Raw genomic sequence first — 20,830 nt, forward strand, 5'->3', positions numbered from 1 at the left:
GGTACGGGTCATTCATATATGCATTATCTGTATATTCTTGTAAAATAAACTAATATTGTTAACCACTTTAATGGTTTTTCCTACTAAAGACATAGGTAAATTACCAAAAATAAAACTGACAAATACATAACATACAATGTTTATTCATTTCTTACTTAAACAGAATTTGCATTTACATATAAACTAGTAGCAAATCACTGATATAACCAAAAGTTAATTGACATAAATATTAACTTTAAATCAGAATCAAACTTAAATTTATATCTAAGATGTTGGAGCATCAATATGGAAACAAAGGTTGATTAAGGGTTATAATTTCATACCAGACTAAGTTTCTATTTTATAATTTTGATTAATCCCTCTTTTCATTTCATTGAGTACTTGCTGCTTTTCAATTCTCACTTTCTAAAAGTATAAATTTATTATAAACAATCAACCTTTATGACTCTAACTTAAACTGAAATTGTTTGATGGACATAAACAGAGATAATTCCAACTAGTAGCAAATCACTAATAAAATCTACACTTATATAAAAATCTGCTTTCAAATTGACATTAAAAATGTTCAAGCACAAACACCAAACCTAATTAAAGCTTAAATTAAACTCTAATATCAGTGTTCACACTAGTCTACGTTTTTTTTCTATTGTTTTTTAATTCCTTGGACTTTATCAACTTCTAATCAATCTTATTTTCACTCTTTATTTATCAATCCACAGTACTATTTCTATTGTTTCTTCTAAGCGGTAACAAAATATGTTGCTTCTTCATTTTGCAGATTAGTTGTGAGGTCAAATCCTAAAAATATCAAAGAATGAGTACTACTAATTATTATAAGTATATCGCGATTATGCAATTTCAAAATATTGTATTTATTTGTAGCCTTAAATTTCTGAGAAAACATGAAACATTGGTATTTAATTTAAACATGCAATTAAAATTCATATATTCACTTTGCACCTTCCGTAAATTCCACTTAAATTGAAAATTGGTCCGACCTTTCTGACATTCTAATGTCCCTTTTGCAGCTTCCAATTGCAAATTTACAATAATATTGTTAAGTTTTAACTTTTATTTGTTTATAAAAGTGACATTAGGAATACATTTAATCCAGAGACAATATGACGGAATAAGGTGCTACGAACAGCAGCTCGCATCTACGGTGTCGACTTTGCGGTAATGTATCGACATGCCTCTTGGCTACGAACGAAGCGTTTTCGACAGTACAATTACGCAAAAGCGGTAGTGTATGTAGAATACTTTTCGACACCAATATGGCTAGACCCCCAAGTGCGAGTCGAACTCGCCCATGAAGGGTTCCGTTACAGCAAGCATAAATTAGGGATATAAGTTGAGTGAGTTGTTACTACTTGTTCCAACCAATTTTTGTTGAAATGGCGAATCGAAAGTGGTTATTTTTTTCCATTCGGCTACGAAACCTTAAAAAGCGATTTAGCGAAATGTTTATGCATAGATTTACTGTATAAGAGTAAACACGACCAATAAAGATTCATTTTAAACAACTAAAAAACCAGAAAAATGGCATACAATCCAATGTATTTTTTTTTCTTATTTTTTTGTATTATTTATCATATGATTTCAGTTAGTCTTAATACCTGTAATTGTATTGTTGTGTTTATAATCACTAAAATGGTGAATTGTAGATTACAGTCTACAGTCATATAGATGGGCAGAGGCAAGTGAGTCCAAAGAGCGAACGCCTTCGATCGGATTTAGCATAAAGCACTTCTCTCGAAGCTTTCAGCCTATTCTCAGGGCTCCCCGGGAAATTATGCAACTGAATCTACAGATTTCTGGGGATATTCTTTACTCGGGACATGCAGGTATTTCTCTAATGAACTACCGGAACTTGTGTCTGAAGTCAAAAGTCTACTACGTGGAGTCTCGGACTGGGGTCGACTAAAGCTAGTCCGATTTATCCCCGAGAAGACACAAGTTTGCGCGTATATTTCCACTAAAAATACCCTTTATCGCTACTCCTCTTTTCGAAGATACTCTTCTTAAAGCCACAGCCAGCATCGGAATACTTGGCGTTGAAATGACGTTCAGTCTGAGTTTTATCATCGGACGTCCAGACAGAATACGAAATTTCACCCGTATCACCTCGACGTCCATGGGCGGCGGTACATCACTTAACATCAGGTGAGCCTTCTGCCCGTTTGCCGTTTGTTCATCGATAACTTTTTATCAATCACTGCAAGTCAGAAAAAAAGAATATTTTAGCAGGCAGTATTGTGCAAAATTTAAAATGGTTATTATGTGTTCCGTTTGACGTCCGAGGTCCATTATGAGAGTACATCGTTTCCTTTTCCGCCCAAATCGCTAGTATCCGACCTTTTCCCACCACGTGACACCGCCGCCAGCGCCCGGCGTTTGAAACTGGAACTAACTTTTTATTGCGCTAAAGCAAGCCGCCAGAGTTCTTGTTCATTGTTGCGTCGTTTTTCGTCTTGCACAGTCGCTAGTGCACACTTAAAAACGAATCAGTATATTCAAAGTTATATCGACCTAAAATTTATTTTCAAAGTGGAAATAATTATTTCGTAAAATGGTTAACTCGGTTTTCACGTTAAAAATATAAAATGGCTAATGAAAGTGCTAAAATCGGTGTAAATGTGTTGGCTACGCGGTCAAACGTGCCTCACCCGCGCTTTACAAGGCCGTCTCATATCACGGGAGATATTGTCTCTGCAAGTTCTGACAAGCCGAGTTCTTCGCAAAGTTCGAGTACGAGTGAAGAGGATGAAGAACCGCCGCCACAGCAGTAATTCACGTGATTATTCTCAGGTTTGAGCAATTGTCGCAGTAATTGGTGAGTCACCTTAATAATACTTTTTTACAATTATGCTGCGTCGTCTAGCATGTTACATAAAGTGACCGAATCTAATAATGCAAACCTACACGACCCTTTTTTGAACCATGCGGCTGTAGTTAATGATATTGCTCATTTAGACGTGTCGGTTCAAGAACCTCCGAGTTATAAATTATAATATTAATTTCAATGCAGAGGTTTTTACATTTCTGATTTGAACTGTGTACGTTATATTGATATACAAAAGAAATACGTTGCTTTTCCTGCTTTTACCGATTTAAAAATGAGTTTATCAATAAAGCGTTACGTAGCGTTTTAGTGGTCTTCAGCCGAACGCGGTTCTTAATTTAAATTCTATACATAATAAATTGCAAGAATGTTTTGGTCAAACTTTAAAAACATGTTATAGAAGATTTAGATAAAATTCCCACCCCTCTTCGGAGTACATGTTTAATCCTGAAAAATTATCTAAATATTTACAAAATGTTGGTAGTATTGTCAAAATTGACAGAATTCGCGGGTACCAATCTAAAACAATACGCGTTAAATCACGCATACGTTTTTAATCGCCTGTAGCTTCAACGTCTCAGGTTAGTCAAAAGCCCTTTCTTGGTAACCGATACAACTCAAAACAAGGACAACAGAGTCACAACTTCGATGATCACGAAAATAAAAAATGTGAGCCGTCACGGGACGCCTGGTAGATGTGAAATATCGACATTATTTTGTTAAAATAACGATGACTATTTATTGAATAAACATTTATTTTCATTTAAATACAAAAATTTACGAATTTATTTCAAAACGTGACTACTTAATTCGTTTAATCAGTGACTTCGAAATACACCGTACACACTACTGCATATAGACTGTATATATACCATCATATAGCGTGGCATCGCCACGGCATTTGTCACCAGAAATCGGTTTTACGTGCGGTTATAGATGATTCACATCAAAAGGGGGGACGCAAATATAACAATCCAAATAAATACCAACATAAGTGACTCGATGGGCTTTTCGGGCGGATGTTTAAGGAACTATCACAAAAATTGGGTGAAATTAAAACCTCCTTTTTCCATTCTAAAATTAATAACCTCCGCTCGAATAACTTTCAATCGAAAACCGCTATTAGTACTGTCCTAAATCCTAAAAAAGTTGCAAACACCTGTTTCAACTTCGATTTCCTTGGAAATACATACCATGATTCGAGACCATATACTGGAGCCAGCACTGCTGACTCCGTCGTTCATATCTATCATATCATATCGTTCATATTTCAAAATAACGAAGAACGGAAAAATCGAGTCATTTTCAGCCTTAAATCTTTAAATCGGTTCATGAAACCAGAACCTTTTCATCTGTTTCATCACCACCAAATGCCAAATTTCCTACAAAAAGGCGATTGGATGGAGAAGCTGGATCACAGGCAATCCTACTATCATGTACCGATTTCCCTCGAACATCGTTGCTTTCTGCGTATCAGTTACGAGGGAAGGCTCCTTCAAATGACTTGTCTACCTATGGGGTTGGCCATAGCTCCGAAAATGTTTGCTTCGGTGACAAATTGGACAGCCGAGCTATAACGCCGTCAGGGCTTAAGAGTGATCGTTTTCTTGAACGATTACTTACTGGTCTACCAGGACAGAACAATTCTTAACTCCCAGGTTCTCGTAGCCATGACCTTTTTGAAGAACCTGGGCTGGACCATAAATCGAGAGAAGTCGATATGCACTCCAACGAGGTCGATCGATTTTCTGGGTATCACGTGGGACACACTATCAAATGCAAAGTCCTTACCCGTAAAAAGTTATCAAAATTCGTCAGTGCCTGATAACACGCTTGTCAGCCGGCAAATTGGACCCTCAAGCAGGCCCAACGCCTCTTAGGGTATCTCAATTTTGCGACCTTCATCACCCACCGGGGAAGGTTGCGTTGCCGAACGCTGCAGCGACACAGCAATGCATTTAGGAGAGCTCCTCTTTGCCCGAGTTCTCTTGCAGAGGTGAATCAGGACGTGGTATGGTGTTTGCACAACCTCAGTCACAAAACACCGATTCACTTCAAAACAAGGCATGTGAATTACATTGTCACCGATGCCTCGGATCTACAATGGGGAGCGCTAATCAACAACAAACCCCTGAATGGTTCTTGGACTCAAAGTCAGATTGAGTGGCATTGCAATTTAAAGGAGATGCACGCTGTGGTAGCAGCAATCTCTTTGACATCCGAAGTCCTAAAGAACTCGATGGTAATCCTGCAAAGCGACAGCAAAACTGTTGTATCGTACATAAAAAACGAAGGAGGAACAAGGTCCCAAATGCTGTTAAAATTGACAAAAGATCTTCTGGCACTGACGGACAGTTTGAATATTGTACTTATCCCTCACTTCCTTGCCGGGAATGTACAACGTGGAAGCCGATTACCTCTCGCGCAATCGCAGGGGCACCGAATGGCATCTCTTGAAAGAGGCAACCACGGACATATTCAGACGATCGGGAACCCCCGAAATAGATCTTTTCGCGTCACGAGAGGCTCTTGTCGTGGCAAGTTATGTGTCGCTAGACTTATTAGACTCCAACACTTGCTTCACCACGCCTTCAGTAAATGCTGGCGTTACGAGCTAGCGTGGATATTTCCACCGCCAGTTCCTCTACCTCGAGTGCTGCACCATCTCAACTTATCCCAAGGGAAGTTCATAATAATAGCACCCAGGTGGAGGAAGCCTTTTTGGCGCCCGGATTTGAAAGGCCGAGCACTTGCACCCTCGCTACCAATACGGAATCTAAACAAAACCCTGATAAATACCGTAACGGGTCAACCTCCTCCTCAAGGGCAGAAATTACAGTTGGAAGCGTGGCTAATTTTGGCTGCAAAACACGAGACGAAAAACATTTCGTCGTGTTTGAGAGCTTCAACAAGGAAAACATATGCCCCTATTTGGTATAAATGGGTAAATTGGTGTCAACATAGTAATATAAACTGTCGATTCCCGGCTCCTCCTGATGTAGCTAGATTCTTAGCAAACCTATTTATAAAGGATCATCTGGCATAGATATCTATATATCTAAATCTATTATCTAAATAGATCTATATCTATCTTAGTTCACAAATCTGACATAGCATCAATTTGTGAGGCTCTAAGCGATGTTAAAATTTTATCTAATAAATTAGTAAAACATATCCTTAAAGCGCTAGCTCAATCCTATCTATAGCTAGACCAATCGCGCAGAAATTGCCAGTATGGGAAGCGGGGAAAGTTATAAATTATTTGAAAAGCCTAAAACTAGATGAGCAAAATTTATTTCATAGCTCGAAACACACAGCCACAATAATTTTATTGGCTTCTGGGCATAGAGTTCATGAGACTCTCTTGCTTTTTCGAGCCTCAGCATTTTATTGATAACGGTGATTCCATCACTTTGCATCCGGGTTTCGGTTTTAAAACAGATACAGGAACGTATAGACAGTCAAGTTGGACGTTTTTATCGTGCCCGGAGAAGCATCTAAATCCCTTATTTTGGCTTAGGACACTCATAACTGTCTCTAATAATAGATGAGGCTCCTTGACAAATTTGTTTATTACAACCAGATATCCTGTAAGACCAGCTACGCCCACAATTTTTGGGGGCTGGGTCAAGAAACCCCTTTTGGAATCAGGTATCGAAGCATCTCGGGGTACTTGATCAGCTGTTGCTTCGCTAAATTGTTTTAGAAACATAAATGATATTCTTGGTTAGGCAAATTGGCGTCATGAAAGTACATTAAAGATATATTATTGTCGAAATCTAGATAATAATAGTCAGAATGCTGAGACTCAATCAGAAGTCTCTTTCTCAGTACTTTCGGCCGCTTAATGATTAGCCAAGTATTCTACTTCATTATAAACAATAAAATTTTTGTTATTATGTTTATTAAATGATGCTAAAGCTTAGGCTTTAATTAGCTTGTATTGTTTATTTCATCATGATTCTATCGGATATAAATAATTCAAATCACATTGTTGCGTTTTTTAGTTATTAATATATAACTTTACAAGCCACCAGGAGATAACAAACACGTCTCTCATAATGGACCTCGGACGTCAAACGGAACACATAATATAGAAATTTTACCTAAAAATAAAATTTGTATTATGTTTCCTAAGACGTCCGAGGTCCCAAACAAGCTCTTTCTGGTTCTCTTATTATGAGACAAACAATGAACAAGAACTCTGGCGGCTTGCTTTAGCGCAATAAAAAGTTAGTTCCAGTTTCAAACGCCGGGCGCTGGCGGCGGTGTCACGTGGTGGGAAAAGGTCGGATACTAGCGATTTGGGCGGAAAAGGAAACGATGTACTCTCATAATGGACCTCGGACGTCTTAGGAAACATAAAACAAATTTTATTTTTAGGTAAAATTTCTATATTAAGTAAATTATGATAGCTGTCCCCTAACTCTTCGCGTAATTTTCTAACCAACTTCAAAAAAACCGAAGGGCGACACGACGTGCACTTTTTTTACTTTTCATTTGTCAGTTGTCAACACAAGTGAATTTCACATTTTCACTTTCCGATTTCAGCAATAAGCATGTCATATTTCAGCAGTCAGCTGTCAAACTGTAGAAGTATTGTAGAGAGATAAATTGAACCAGCCAGTTGGATATTTTATTTAATGATTATTTGTTTTTTTGAAAGAAAATTTAAGAAATGTCTAATGAAAACACACTAGATTTACATTACGTACACGAATGTTTTCAAAAGAGCTTAAAAGAGAACGATGACGTGGTAATTGATGCGTACATAGATGGATACAATGAATTAGTAAAGTAAGTATTAGTTCACTGTTTTCATTTCCATATGTTTACTATTTTGACATAAATTTGTTTGCTCAGGTTCTTGAACCTCATCGGGACAGTATTTTCTTTTGTGAGTAGCGATGTGAAAAGTAAAATAAAGGTTATGGAAAAGCTTAAAAGTGGAGACGATGCCATCTACTATGAATCGTTCAAGAAAATGATGAAGTATGAAAAAGAGAGCAGTTTGTACGAAAAGAATGGTTTTGTATCGGGATCAAGGACGATGCTGCGTTTGCATCGAGGGCTGGGTATGTAGATAATACAATTTGTTTTTATAGATTCCAATTAATAGGTTTCCAAAAATTTTTAGGCAAACAAATAATCTTTTTTTTATTTTGAGCAAAACTTCTGTGACATATTATCTACTTTATACTTATTCGCTTATTTGTTACTAAAAATAGTATTGTTCTCAGATTTCATCCGCCTATTTTTAAAACGTATAAGTGGAACAGAAGAAGATATGAACACTTGCACTACATGTCAGGGTTCCTATAACGAGACCTTGGCTGAATTCCATCCATGGTACATTAGAAAAGCTGCAACACTTGCAATGCATGCCCTGCCTTCTAGACAAGATTTATTAAAAAAGGTATTTAGCATAGAAACAGAATATAAAGTTATTAATATAGAGAAAATATTTTTTGTAAATCTGAATGTGTGTCTTTCTTTCCATGGTCTTAACTGATATTTTGATAGTAATTATATATGCATAGGAAACACGGTTAGGAAAGATTGTGTTAAATTGTTAACAGACATGCATTAAATTATTGCATGTTTAATTTTATTGACAGGGACAAATGATAAAAGGTGTTTTTATTTGATAACCATATAATCGCTATTGTAATCTTATCTATTTATTGAAACCTTTTAATTCACCTGATACCTAACTAAACTACAAGTCCAAATACAAAATGTTAAGATAAGATGTTAGATCAGTTAAGTCATAACGAAGTTCAATGTTAACAATGTTATTACACACTCAATACATATGTCTTTATTAAAACATTAAACAAACACCATTTAAATTTGTATATATTGTGGTAGTTAAAAGAATTTTGAATCCAAATTAAGTCTAAAAATAGCTAATAAATAAAAGTGTTATCATAGGCACTGTTTGACATTTACAACATATTTAGATTTTCCTTAATGAGTTCATAGCATTTTGCAATATCACTTTTTATACAACACTTAACCATATTCATGATCATGAGATGAGATTCAGAAATGAGACAGAGGGAACTATGACTCCCATATGTCAAAATCCAATATACATATTTTTGAAGTATGGCTGTCACACTTAATGCTAAGTTTAGTTTATGAATCTAAAAACCTAACAAAGCAAGTTCATTAATATTACGAGTACTCGTAGTTACTATTATGTTGTTTTAAAAACAAATAAATGTTATTACGACATATTATAAAACATTTAAATGAATAGTATGTATATTATTCTATTTCGTATATTTTCAGACACATGATAACTGATAACCTTTAGTCTTAAAATTGGTTGTTAAGATCGTAAAACAGAATTTTTGATCTTATCCGATTTTTGAAATACTTACGCGTTTTAACATTTTGCTTTAACAAATTCATTGAAAGATATTTCGCAATTTGCGATATTATCAATCATAAAGAGAAATATCACTTAAAACTTTGCATCTATAATATATTTGATATCGCATTTATCTTTATGGCAAACAAGTGTTTATCGAATAGTTGTTTTCACGGCCAAAACAATTGGTCGCTAAATGATAATTGATTTCCAAGGTGCCACGTTGCTCAAAGTAGTAAAAGTTATCTATATTATTTTACAGCGATTCCCGGACTCCATATAAAACCACTCGTAATACCTACGAGTCGTTGATTTATTCGTCGTGTATATGTTTTGCACATAAAAAATCTAGGACTGTTAATGTTTCCTATAGGACCAAGCTTTTGTTGTACACTTGGTTTGATCAAATATGCATTAAAATACATCCAAGTAGTTCGTCTTAGAGTAGCTTATTGATATTTTAGTTATCGTCAAGCTTGGAGTTTATATTTGGTTGAGTTTTTTGGTTGGGTTTAAATCGGGTGTTTTTTACGGAAAAAAAGTACCACCTAAAATCCTCGTAAATAAATTTACCCCCCAAAAAACCTCTGGACATGGTTCCTTTAAATTTGGTAGACCGGATTGGATAGTCGAGTTCACACTACGACTAATTTCTCATTTCTGATACGACTCAAAGTCGTCTCTGAATTTTAGGGTAACGCAACTTTTCTCGGCACAAGAACCTTTGTACGTGTCAAAAAAGAAAATGCCTATATTTGAATGCATTCATATTTAAACTTAGTACACCACCTCTGACGTAGTGACTTAAGGATTATTCACGGTTCATCGTGTCGCGACCGGGCCGGGCCTCGGCCGGGACACGTCCACCGTGCGCCGGCCGGAACAGTGGTTCATGTTACACCGGGCTGTTTGGGTGTACGCACGTACGTGTTTGGACGACTATATCTGTTTTTGTCAAAAAAAAATTTTTGGCCCGGGCGCCTACGTTCATGTTACGACGTGCCGGGGCCGGACCGTGCCGGAGCCGGGAAACAATACCCACCGACAATACAACGCCGTGCCCCGGCCGAGTCCGGGCGGCGCACGGCCGAGCAACGGTCAGGCATGAATTACTTCATACAAAAGTATATCATTAATGCTAGACCGTGCCCCGGCCGGGGCACGGCCCGGTCGAGACACGGTGTAGCGTGAATCATCCTTTAAGGCACTTTCCAAATTCATCCATTTGTTTCTCATCTTCGCTACTCTTTTCCAATCTTTCTCTGCTATCTCTTTAATTCATCTTCCCAGGTTTCTGGTGGGCGTCCTCTCTTTTTTCGTGTCAATAGGATACACAAAAAATTACATTAATACGACTATTGATTTGACCTTTTGACGAGTATACATTTGTAATGATTGCTTAGAAACAACCGACGTATCCTTATCAACGTCAATAATAATTCTTAACAACACGAAAAAAACGTTGCTTTTTGCTTTAGTTACGTCACTATAGGAAAATTATCTAGGTATTTAGATTAACTTATAACTTGCGTTAACAAATTATTTTACGACTCTGACGTAATTTTGGACAATTGAAGAATAATTTGCTTTTCCAGCTGTGTTTTATGATTTAACCAGAATTTAGTAAATGCTAAATAACATATAAAAAATAATGAGATGATAGAAATATAAATTTGTTAAAGTACCTATTGAAAACTGTGTGAGTGAAATAACTATTATCTACTATATAAAAATAAGTCGGGTTTTCCTTCCTGACGCTATAACTCCAGAACGCACGAACCGATTTCCACGGTTTTGCATTCGTTTGAAAGGTCTCGGGCTCCGTGAGGTTTATAAAAAAATTCAGGAAAAATTTCAACAGAAAAGCGGGATCACCAGACGAAATGTTACATAAAACGAAGCCATCTGGTGGCGAAACGGAGTTCGCCGGGTTTGCTAGTTATTATTATAAATAACTAATATAAGTGTTATATTATATGTTAAAACTCATAGTGACCTCTGTTTGTCACTTTCTGTGTCCTACACAAGTTTTTTTTATAGAATAGTCATATTTTTATAATCAACCAAATTTTTTACTTACGATAGTATTATTCATATCTCATTATTGTTTTGGTAAGTATACTGTGTCTAAAACAAAACATCTAAAAATAGATGTATTACGAAAATGTTAAAAATTTTGTATGAAAAAGTACACAAGTGACTACCTTTTAATTACAAGCGACCCGCACCGGCTTGTCACAAAGCCATTGTGACCCGTTAACGTAATATATATAATACGTACACCTTCCGCACGAATCGTTCTAAATATTGGTGAAATCCGCAATAAATTCCGTGCAGTAGATTTTGACTTTATCGCGAACAGATTTGTCTTTAAATAATATAAAAGTTAGCTATATGCTGTCGATTACTTTTTTGTAAGCAATTATCAAGCTCTCAAAATTTTTTGTACAACTCCATGAAGATATTTCAATCACGTTAAGGCCGTGTTCGTAAGAAACGTTTTCGTGCGACCGTTTTATTAGACTTTACAAATGTGACTACCACGAAAAAGTCTTGGTTCGGTCGCGTTAATATACGGTCTATGTACTACACCGAATCACAAATAACGTGGCTTTCAATTGGTAAAAGAATTTTCAAAATCGGTTCTGTAGATCCAGAGATTACCCTACAATTTGTATTACCTCTTTAAGGAGCGTTCAAGTATTACGTCACGCAATTTTTGGAGATTATTGACCCCCCCCCCATGTAACGCGCCGTAACGTTTTTCTGTATCCTAGTATTGTCCAAGTACAGTACTGTATCCAAGTATAGTAAAACGTTTCGTGACCACCTAGTGACTCTTTATACCTAAAAGTTACCATTATGTGGTGTAAAGTACTGGAAAGTCGAAAACATTATTAACAATAACGCTTAATTCAATCCCTGCCCCACATCGTAACGTTTTACAAAAGCGCCCCCCCGCCCTTCGTTACGTAATACTTGAACGCTCCCTTATTAAATTAGTATACATTATTTTCTGTTTCAGATCTTTGGCTCGGAAGATGAATTAACAGAGGCCATGGCAGTTTTACCACAAACTCTACAATCCTGTGACGAAGTATACCAAAGAGTACATCAACTATATACAGACTTTGATTTTCACGGCTTGCCATAGACTGTAAAAGTGGGTGACTAGGAAAATGTTCAAAGGTAGTTTAAAATTGCTCAAAGACCTGCCTAATTAGCTTATATGGGGCGTAAACTTAAATTATCTGCTTTTGTGGCTTTCAAAGCTGTTAATGTGATCAAATGTCAATAATATTTTAACCATTGTAGATTATTAAAGTCGCGGTATTGATGTGCATTTTAAAATAGTTAATAATTTTGTTATAAGTTATTCTTTTTAGTTCCAATTTAATATAATTAACTAGTCATACATCTTGTTACAACTTTTTAAAGTACAATTCACGTTTATATAATATCAAGAAGACAATCGAAATTGTCGTCAATTTGACCTTCTTATAGTGAAGAATGTCTAATGCGCTTTGTATAAAATACCTGGTTCTAAGTTTAGGATATTGAAACAAGGCAATTGAGTGCGAAATAATTCTCCCATCCGCACTTTATCTTGTCTTTGAAACTCTGAGAAATAAATTTTAAAGTGTAAGTAAAACAATTGAACTTCGAACCAATTCGACTTAGGGTCCTTCATGAAAGAAGCGCATCAATTCTTAAAAGCCCGGCAACGCACTCGCGAGTCTCGCCTCTGGCATTGAACATGGGCAGCGTTCACTTAACATCAGATGAGCCTCCTGCCCGTTTATTCCTGTTCTATAAAAAAACCACATATATTCGATACTTCTATTTTATGTTTTATCTAAATTGCAATGATACAATTTATTCCTCGCGTTAATAGGACCAAGTTGAATTAAAAATCGTATATTCACCAGTTTAGTATATAAGCAAGTTAATTTATGTTAACGTAACTATGAAATATGATAAATAACCTATTATGAGGCCAGGCAAATTCATCTGTTTAAATAACAGTCTTAGTACTAACATAAAGTATGATCTCAAGCCAGCCTACTACCCCTATAGATTACTTTTACCCCATATTTTAAATTAAGTACGTAATAAATAAGCTGGCATGAATATGCGAACAGGCCTTGAACAGAATTTTTTCGTAATAAATTGAACGTTGCAATATTGCATCTCCTAACAAATATTTCGCAAACAAAAAATTTGCAAATATAAAGCCTTTGGAAACTGGTAATTATTCTAGGATTCAAATTTCTTTAAATTTTCTTACTGTCGATCATAAGTGTACACAATACAGCTATATTATCTTTATATTTTGAATGCGTAATTAAAAAGAAATTACAGAAAAAAAGCGGTTTAATCACATACCTAGTTACAATGCGTACATAAGTATTAATTTACGTAAATAAAAAATATGTTTCTGTTATCTATGGAAAACGTGTTGCCAACAGCTACTAGTATGTGTTCTTGAAGAATCGAAGTGTTTTTAAGTCATTCAACGATTCGTACCTATACAGAATTTAGTAATATTTTCGATGTATAATTCTATCAGAGGCTTAACTTTATATAAAGGTGCTAACAAATCTTTATGAAGTTCTAGTTTTGAAAGCCTATGTTATAGTTAGCATAATTGTAATACCAGTACAAGATTAATTTAATAATCTACAGATAATCTGCGGAATTATAATACAATACCCTTCAATAGCGATCCCAATATTATTTAGTTATCGTACCACGTAATGCAATTTGGCATTAGTGTTACGAAATTAGATTTAGCTAGATAATCAGTGTTTAAGAGTAACTCTGCACTTGATATAACGAAATATGAAGCATACTTCTGGACCAATTGGCTAAAATTCGAGCTCAAACGTAACATTTGCTCACTGTAAGCTCATTGTAGTACCATCCTTTAAAGAATTCACTTGTGTTTTGTAAATATTATAGAAAATGTTTTTAGAACAGTATTAATCTTCACGATATTATGTTCCTTTTTAATTTACCTAACATTTTGATTGATTTATTTAATTTATAAATTTCATATTTTTATCTTATTATACTTTCAAATGTTTTATAGAATTGTTAGTTATTTTTAAGCTTAACGTACTTAGATATTAAGGTTTCATCGTGTTTGGCGCTAGTGTTGCATAAGTATTCCATGTTTGGCATTCCCAGTCCTATGGTAGATTTGTATATTTCCAATAAAGCGTTATGAATAAATATGTTTTTTTAATTGCATCTAATAGTTCATTTAATTCAGAACAACTAAAACAATTAACTAAATTGCTGAAAAGCTAACTTTGACGATATTACAGGTTCTGGCAAATTGAATTGTGAAATTGTCTTGACTTCCTTTTGTCATTTACCACTACAGATAGGTAAGAAGAATACAGTTATTTTTAAATTGTATTTTGAAAACATCATAAAAAAACCGATATGACGTGTCAGGCACAGAAGCCCTGAGGACAATTCATAATGAACTTGCTTTTATAGAACATATAAATGCAAAATATACAGAAAAATAGCCCTATGATTCATGAAATACAACTAGATTATTATTTTTTAATAAATCACACGAATATGTCATGATGCTACAGGGAATACGGGAATGACTAATTCTAAATGCGTAGCGACACGCAATGAAAACCAAAATTAATTCAAATACATTTATTAATAAAAACGTACAACAACCTTATAATATAGGTAAGGAATTGTTAACTAACGTAATACGACATTTGCTAATATCTTTGCTAATCTAAAGAAAATATTTTGTTTCAGTATTAATACAGTTTTTATGTATTAAATACACTAAACATAAGTAAAACAGGTAAATTATTTAAAATCTAAAGCGTTGGCTATCACTGCACTAATGTCTCACTCTGATAGTACAGTTTACATATTATTCCGAATAAATAACTAAAATCTAGATGAATTAGCGTACAACAATTTGTGTGAGTTTTCAGGCATCTGTGGTTTCAATAATTAATCTATATATTTCCAGCTATTGTCTTAGATTGTACTTCATGACCTATTACAATAAAATATTAACTTATGAAATTTGTGAAACATATCAACATAGTTTTATTACAAATTAGTACTTCAATAAAAACCCAGTATTCTTCAACTAAATCAGTCTTATGACATTGATCTACTCATTTGTTTCTTTATGTCATTTGTGTTTAATCTCAAGACTGATTTATGAGAGTTAATTTAAAGATTATTCCACTTACGCAAAAATTAAAACTACATATGTACATTAGTATATTTATACAATGAGCACTTTTTATGTAGTAGTTAAAAGAACCTTTGGATAACTAAATATATTGTAAAATAGCAGTAACAATAATATTACAATAAGCAAGAATTTAGTTCCGAAAAATAGCCGAGAAGTTTACGAAACATACATTTAAAAATTAATCTTATAGAAAAAGCGTTTATCATAATTTTATAATAAGTTAAATGATAAACCAAAAGTTAACAGCATATCTAATCCGTTTGACCAATCAGAAGTTAAATAAACGGGCATAGTTAAATCTATGAAATTTATTTAACCTTTTTAAATCTTAATAATCTCGTAAATAAACGACAATAATATAGGTTATACTTTTATTTCTAACATATATTTGGTCAACCAGATTGGTTGATTGGTTTGATTGAGACATTGTTTTCGTGTAAAAATACATTTTTTAATATTCGTATGAATAAATTTAGCGTCGAAAATATCTTACGCAACGATCACAGTTTAGTACGTTCATAATTACCTAGCATAAAAACTGTAGAAAAGCTACGTGAACTCTGGACAAATTTGCACCTTGCAGTATTTTCATTCTGATGGTCCAAAATCGTAGCTATCATTATATTTCTTACAAAAATTTACTTCTTAAATTTATAACATATTGTGAGCAACTTGTATCATTAACTGATAAAGCTCCAACTCCACGAGTTACACACAAAATTCATCGAGTAGACAAAAGCTAACGTTCTATAGAAAGTAAACCTTGCTATGGTTGAATTAAGTATCTTTTTGAAATAGATATGGGAATAAATCAGAATGAGATGGGAGTTGAAAAACAACCAAAACATGTTGCATGGAAAATTTACCTATGTTAGAGTATAAGAGCGCGGCCACACGATGCGGTAAGTGTGCGGTGCGGCGCCGCACCGCAATTACTTCGAGCTATAGTATCGGAAATCTACGCATAGTACTGCAACGGACACAAACATAAGGGAAGAGTTCACATCCGGATTCAAAGTTAGCGTCCAAGCTCATCAGAAGTACCCATCTCCGTATTTAAAAAAGGTTATAAGACTCATATTGTTTTACGGATGAGACTTGAACGCTGACCTTCAAAGAAGAGAAGTTGTCAGTAGCCGAAGAAAAGTTCTGCGGAAGATTCTAGGCCCGACAAACATGAGGATGGAAGCTTGAGAGTCAGGAAAGAAGAAGAGATCGAGGACCTGATAGGCGAACCCAACATAATTGGTGAAGCTAAAGTCGAAAGATTCCATTAGAGTGGTTATCTTAAGAGAGGAGAAGAACAGAGTGTTAAAAAAGCGTATCTCGGCATACCGACCAGCCGCAGATCTGTGGAAAGACGCTATGGAGAAGAACCTACGCAAGTTCCATGTGCTGATAGGCAAAGGTGGTTCTGTAGTTTCGGAGGCCAGTGCTAACTTTGGGTTACATACAAAAACATATGATGGTAGCTAATAGAGAATGTGCTGCTAAATTAATACCATAATGTTAAGGAAGAAAGGTTCAAAACGTTTAAAGATTTATTCGATGGTGTGTAACTACAATAATGTTATAAATACTTAGTCGAAAGGGACACGAAAAAGGTTCCTAAGTTTAATTTCGCTGTAAATACAACAGATTATTTAAATACTAAATAATATCAAGATGAGTGTACTATATCTTAAAATTTTTATGTAAAATAATTTTTAGTCTAAATAATTTATCTTACGTGAAATACAAAACAATAGCAATTATTATCTAAGTATGTACTTGACCGAAAGAGACAACTGGTTATTTTTTAGTTCCCTTCTTATCTTTCCTACTGCTTGGATCTTGCTGAGTTTCACTGTCTGTACTGGTTTCCTTTTTTAAAGATTTTTTCTTTCTAGTCACGGCTCCGTTGCGTTCACATGAGGTTCCACTATAGCCTGCTGTGGCTTCACTATGTTCAGGGTTGGTTCTATTGTAGCTAGCTCTAGTTCTTCTATATTCACTGTTGCCGGGTGTGGTTCCACTACTTTCACGACTGGTTTCATTTTGTGAACTTCTGGTATTAATGGTTCTACTGTGACCACTTCCACTAGGTCTAATAGTATTACTTTGTACAGATGCAGCTCTACTATAACTAGCTGTGGTTCCGCTTTGTTCAGCATTGTTTCCAGTTTTCCATCCACTCGGACCAGCTATATTTCCAATTTCCTCATAAGCTTCGTCCCATTCATAATTGCAATATTGTTCTCGAATTCCATTCAGTTCCCTATTTCTACTTTCTCTCAGCCTCGCATCGATGAGATCGGTGCGAGGTGGAATCCTAGGTCAGGCCTGCGGGGGTTCATCCATAGGATTCGCTCGGGGCAGTTCATTTTCATCAGACTCGCGCTCGAAGGACGAGGAACCACGTCGACTTGTCGGTGTCGATGTTGAAGCACTGCGGCTTGTCGATGAAGTGGCAGAGTCTACTTGCTCAGATGTTCCCGCATCTCTGATTAATTAAAATCATATTGAGTAATGATATTTACACCTTACACACCTTTTGTTGGATAAATTAATAGGCAATAAAAATATCTGGTGGTTATGTTAGCAACTTTTAACTACAAATTTCTAGAACTTACTGTCAGAAGATCTTATTCTAGAACTACAATAAATTTTTGGTCTAAATCTGGATTCTTTTTGAGTAGACCATTTAATATTTTATTCATGAGGGAAAATATTTTTTTTTTAATAAATCTCTATTGAGTAAAGATTTATTATAAATATTTCTTATTTAAATTATCCAAAGATGCAATTTTGGGGAACTTTCAGGGTTGATTTAAATAATCGACTTACTTGTGAAAACCATTAGTCTGGCAAGTATTATATGCACCACAGTGTTGACACTTGAGCCCGACCACATGGAACTTTACAGTTGATAACTGCAATAAGAAATAATGTTGCGTTAATTTCAGTCACTGAATTTTTTTTCAATGCATATTATGCTTTAAGTAAACAAGAATAGCCAAGACAAGTCATAGAATTGAATAAAAAGAATATAGAAAATACTTGATTACTTTTTATACTCAATTGAAATCGTTTATTTAAACAAGTAGTCCGTTACTACCTTATGACAATCCTTGCAGAGTATAGTTGTTTTGTAATCTGCATATTCTGGAGGCATAGGTGTGGCTGCCACTTCAGAATCCAGATATTTCCATAACTGAAATGATAATTTTAAAATAGGTTAGACTAATTTCTAGGTTTGTTACATCAACCATTTCTCTTGTGAGGCTTGTGCCTTTTTCTTCCTTGAAAGAAATATTTATGGCCAAGATAGAATCAACAACCCACCCAAGTGTAAGATGACGTCTAGACAAATTCATGAATCTCTAAGCCAAGAGACAGTTGCTTTAATTTCATTAAAAAATGATGAAATACTTACTGTTGACATGTCAATCATGCTAGTCTGGCATGTAGGGCAAGCATAATGACCAGATTTTAACATTTCCTCAAAGCATGGTCGATGGAGCAGATGTCCACAATCTGGGATGTGGCATGGTATTCGAGATGTGTGAATATCTTCAAGGCACACTGGACAGTTTGCACGGGACACGTTTTCTACACACTGAAATAAGAAACATTATAAATATCTGGAAACAGAGCACTCTAATCTCTAAAATATTTAATAGCATCCGCTTGAGCTCTCACAAAAATTTCAAACACCTTTTAGGAAAAAGGATTTGATATTTAGTATAGCAACATTTATTTCTCTCAAATTATTCCATATACGTTGTATACAGATATTGACGTTATAATAATTCTTTAACTGAGAGTTTAGAGTTGTTCATTTGAGGAAAAAAAAAATTGGCCTTAAATAGTCTGGAGTACTTACTCTATGACCAACTTCTTTCAACTGCACTGGTAAACACATATTGCATCTCTCACAATGAAAGAATCGGTCCCTGCCACCAACACGGCAAATTCCACAGCCATCACAATGGTACTGCTTCTTGTCTTCATCATCAAACAGGTTGCAAATGAGGCATGTATACTGAAATTTATAGGATAAATAGGTGGAAAGGTCCAATTGAAAATATACAATGGAGAGAAAAAACATAAATCAACGCTGTACTGCTTGCAACTTATATTAACATGCCTACTCAAGTTTATAGAGAGATCTTTAAAAACACAAAATTTATTTTCTTTAAAATTTACCAATAAAAATCACAGACCTTTAAAATATTTAAATTTTTATACCTTTCCAAATCGTACACCACAATTTTGACATTCAGCCTGGACTTTCTGCCGAGTGTCACACTCAATACAGATCAGCTCAGTCACCGACTTACGGTTGAAGTAGTGCTCCTCATTCTCATCGTGGCAGTACCGGCACATGTACAACTTATTGCAACAGGGTGTCTGGAACAGATACCATAGAACATACATCTCTAGTGTATTAATATTAAAGGGTTATAATTATTAAAACCATGCAATGCTTAACAGAAAGAGATAAGGCATATAATATTATAGGTTCATAGCATCTGTATATCTTTACTTAAGACTAATGTACAAATGCTCTTTATTTCTACAAGGAGTAAACATGTTATGCTTAAATTCTATAATTATTGTGCCTAATCCATGCACCATTAAACCTAACAAGTGTATTATAATTTGTCTTACTTTTAACATTGAAATGCTTCATACACTGTTGATTTAAAGACTACATAAAAAGTGTATTAGCAAATTAGGTTGATGTTATTAATGGATATAATCTCATTCTTAAAAGGTTCAAGTTCAATGACTTTGCTTTGTTTTGTAAATCTGCGTAGTGCCGACTGCAGATTGCGTGTCATAAAGACCATGACTCGAAACTTCTGTCTTCTTTGGATAAATATAGACACTGTGTTTGCAACACAGTAAGTGGTACACCTTATCAGTGTAATAAAGGAACGCTATACTACTGAGATACTCACCACGAATTTTGCTCGACGTTTATAATGGGCACAGCCAACACGTTTTTCAATTATTTGTTCGATAGCTGCCGCAGATTCATCAGGTCCAATAGCAGCATCCTTCGACATTGTTAAAGGATCATATCTATTTAACTCGTAATTAACAATGACCGCACAGTTAAGCTATTCAAGGTTGCTTGTTATGACCAATCGATGAAGAAGTCTGAACTCTCAATTAATTGATTTCATTAAACATCAATGAACATCAAGAAGTCGAATTTAAAGAAACGAAAAGTGACAACTGACAAGTGTGTCGTGTGAAGTGATTATGTACTCGTTCAACGAGTATATAATCACTTCGTTGGCTGACAACTGACTAATAAATAGGCGCTGCATTCGTTCTAATTATACTACGAAATACGACATAATATTTT

General features: G+C 34.9%; 2 protein-coding genes and 1 long non-coding RNA gene across 5 annotated transcripts; 1 reads left to right on the forward strand and 2 right to left on the reverse strand.

The window, feature by feature from the left end:
* Positions 1 to 548: 548 nt before the first annotated feature.
* Positions 549 to 1,294, reverse strand: LOC125048634. Of its 2 annotated transcripts, none has more exons than XR_007116852.1 (2): positions 961 to 1,294; positions 549 to 798 (listed from the first exon to the last, which is right to left on the reverse strand). It is a non-coding gene; the product is annotated as an uncharacterized LOC125048634 (long non-coding RNA). The 2 variants fall into 2 exon arrangements; XR_007116851.1 differs by having other exon boundaries at positions 954 to 1,294.
* Positions 1,295 to 7,413: 6,119 nt separating this feature from the next.
* Positions 7,414 to 12,774, forward strand: LOC125048601 (ceramide-1-phosphate transfer protein). The gene is made up of 4 exons (XM_047647352.1): positions 7,414 to 7,639; positions 7,706 to 7,917; positions 8,083 to 8,258; positions 12,247 to 12,774. Exons 1-4 carry the CDS (start codon positions 7,521 to 7,523, stop codon positions 12,373 to 12,375), a joined length of 636 nt encoding a protein of 211 aa, XP_047503308.1. The 5' UTR covers positions 7,414 to 7,520; the 3' UTR covers positions 12,376 to 12,774.
* A 2,114-nt stretch (positions 12,775 to 14,888) lies between these two features.
* On the reverse strand, positions 14,889 to 20,692 carry LOC125048564 (RING finger and CHY zinc finger domain-containing protein 1). 2 transcript variants are annotated; one of them, XM_047647296.1, is made up of 7 exons: positions 20,418 to 20,692; positions 19,702 to 19,869; positions 19,337 to 19,495; positions 18,887 to 19,069; positions 18,569 to 18,664; positions 18,298 to 18,383; positions 14,889 to 17,953 (listed from the first exon to the last, which is right to left on the reverse strand). In XM_047647296.1, the coding sequence occupies exons 1-7, from the start codon at positions 20,523 to 20,525 to the stop codon at positions 17,788 to 17,790; spliced, it is 966 nt and encodes a 321-aa protein (XP_047503252.1). In that variant the 5' UTR covers positions 20,526 to 20,692; the 3' UTR covers positions 14,889 to 17,787. The 2 variants fall into 2 exon arrangements, with proteins under 2 accessions (XP_047503252.1, XP_047503261.1); XM_047647305.1 differs by having other exon boundaries at positions 19,702 to 19,863; positions 20,418 to 20,691.
* Between the last annotated feature and the right edge of the window lie 138 nt (positions 20,693 to 20,830).

This window comes from Pieris napi, chromosome 1 (genome assembly GCF_905475465.1).
Source record: "Pieris napi chromosome 1, ilPieNapi1.2, whole genome shotgun sequence".
Taxonomy (NCBI): Eukaryota; Metazoa; Arthropoda; class Insecta; order Lepidoptera; family Pieridae; genus Pieris; species Pieris napi.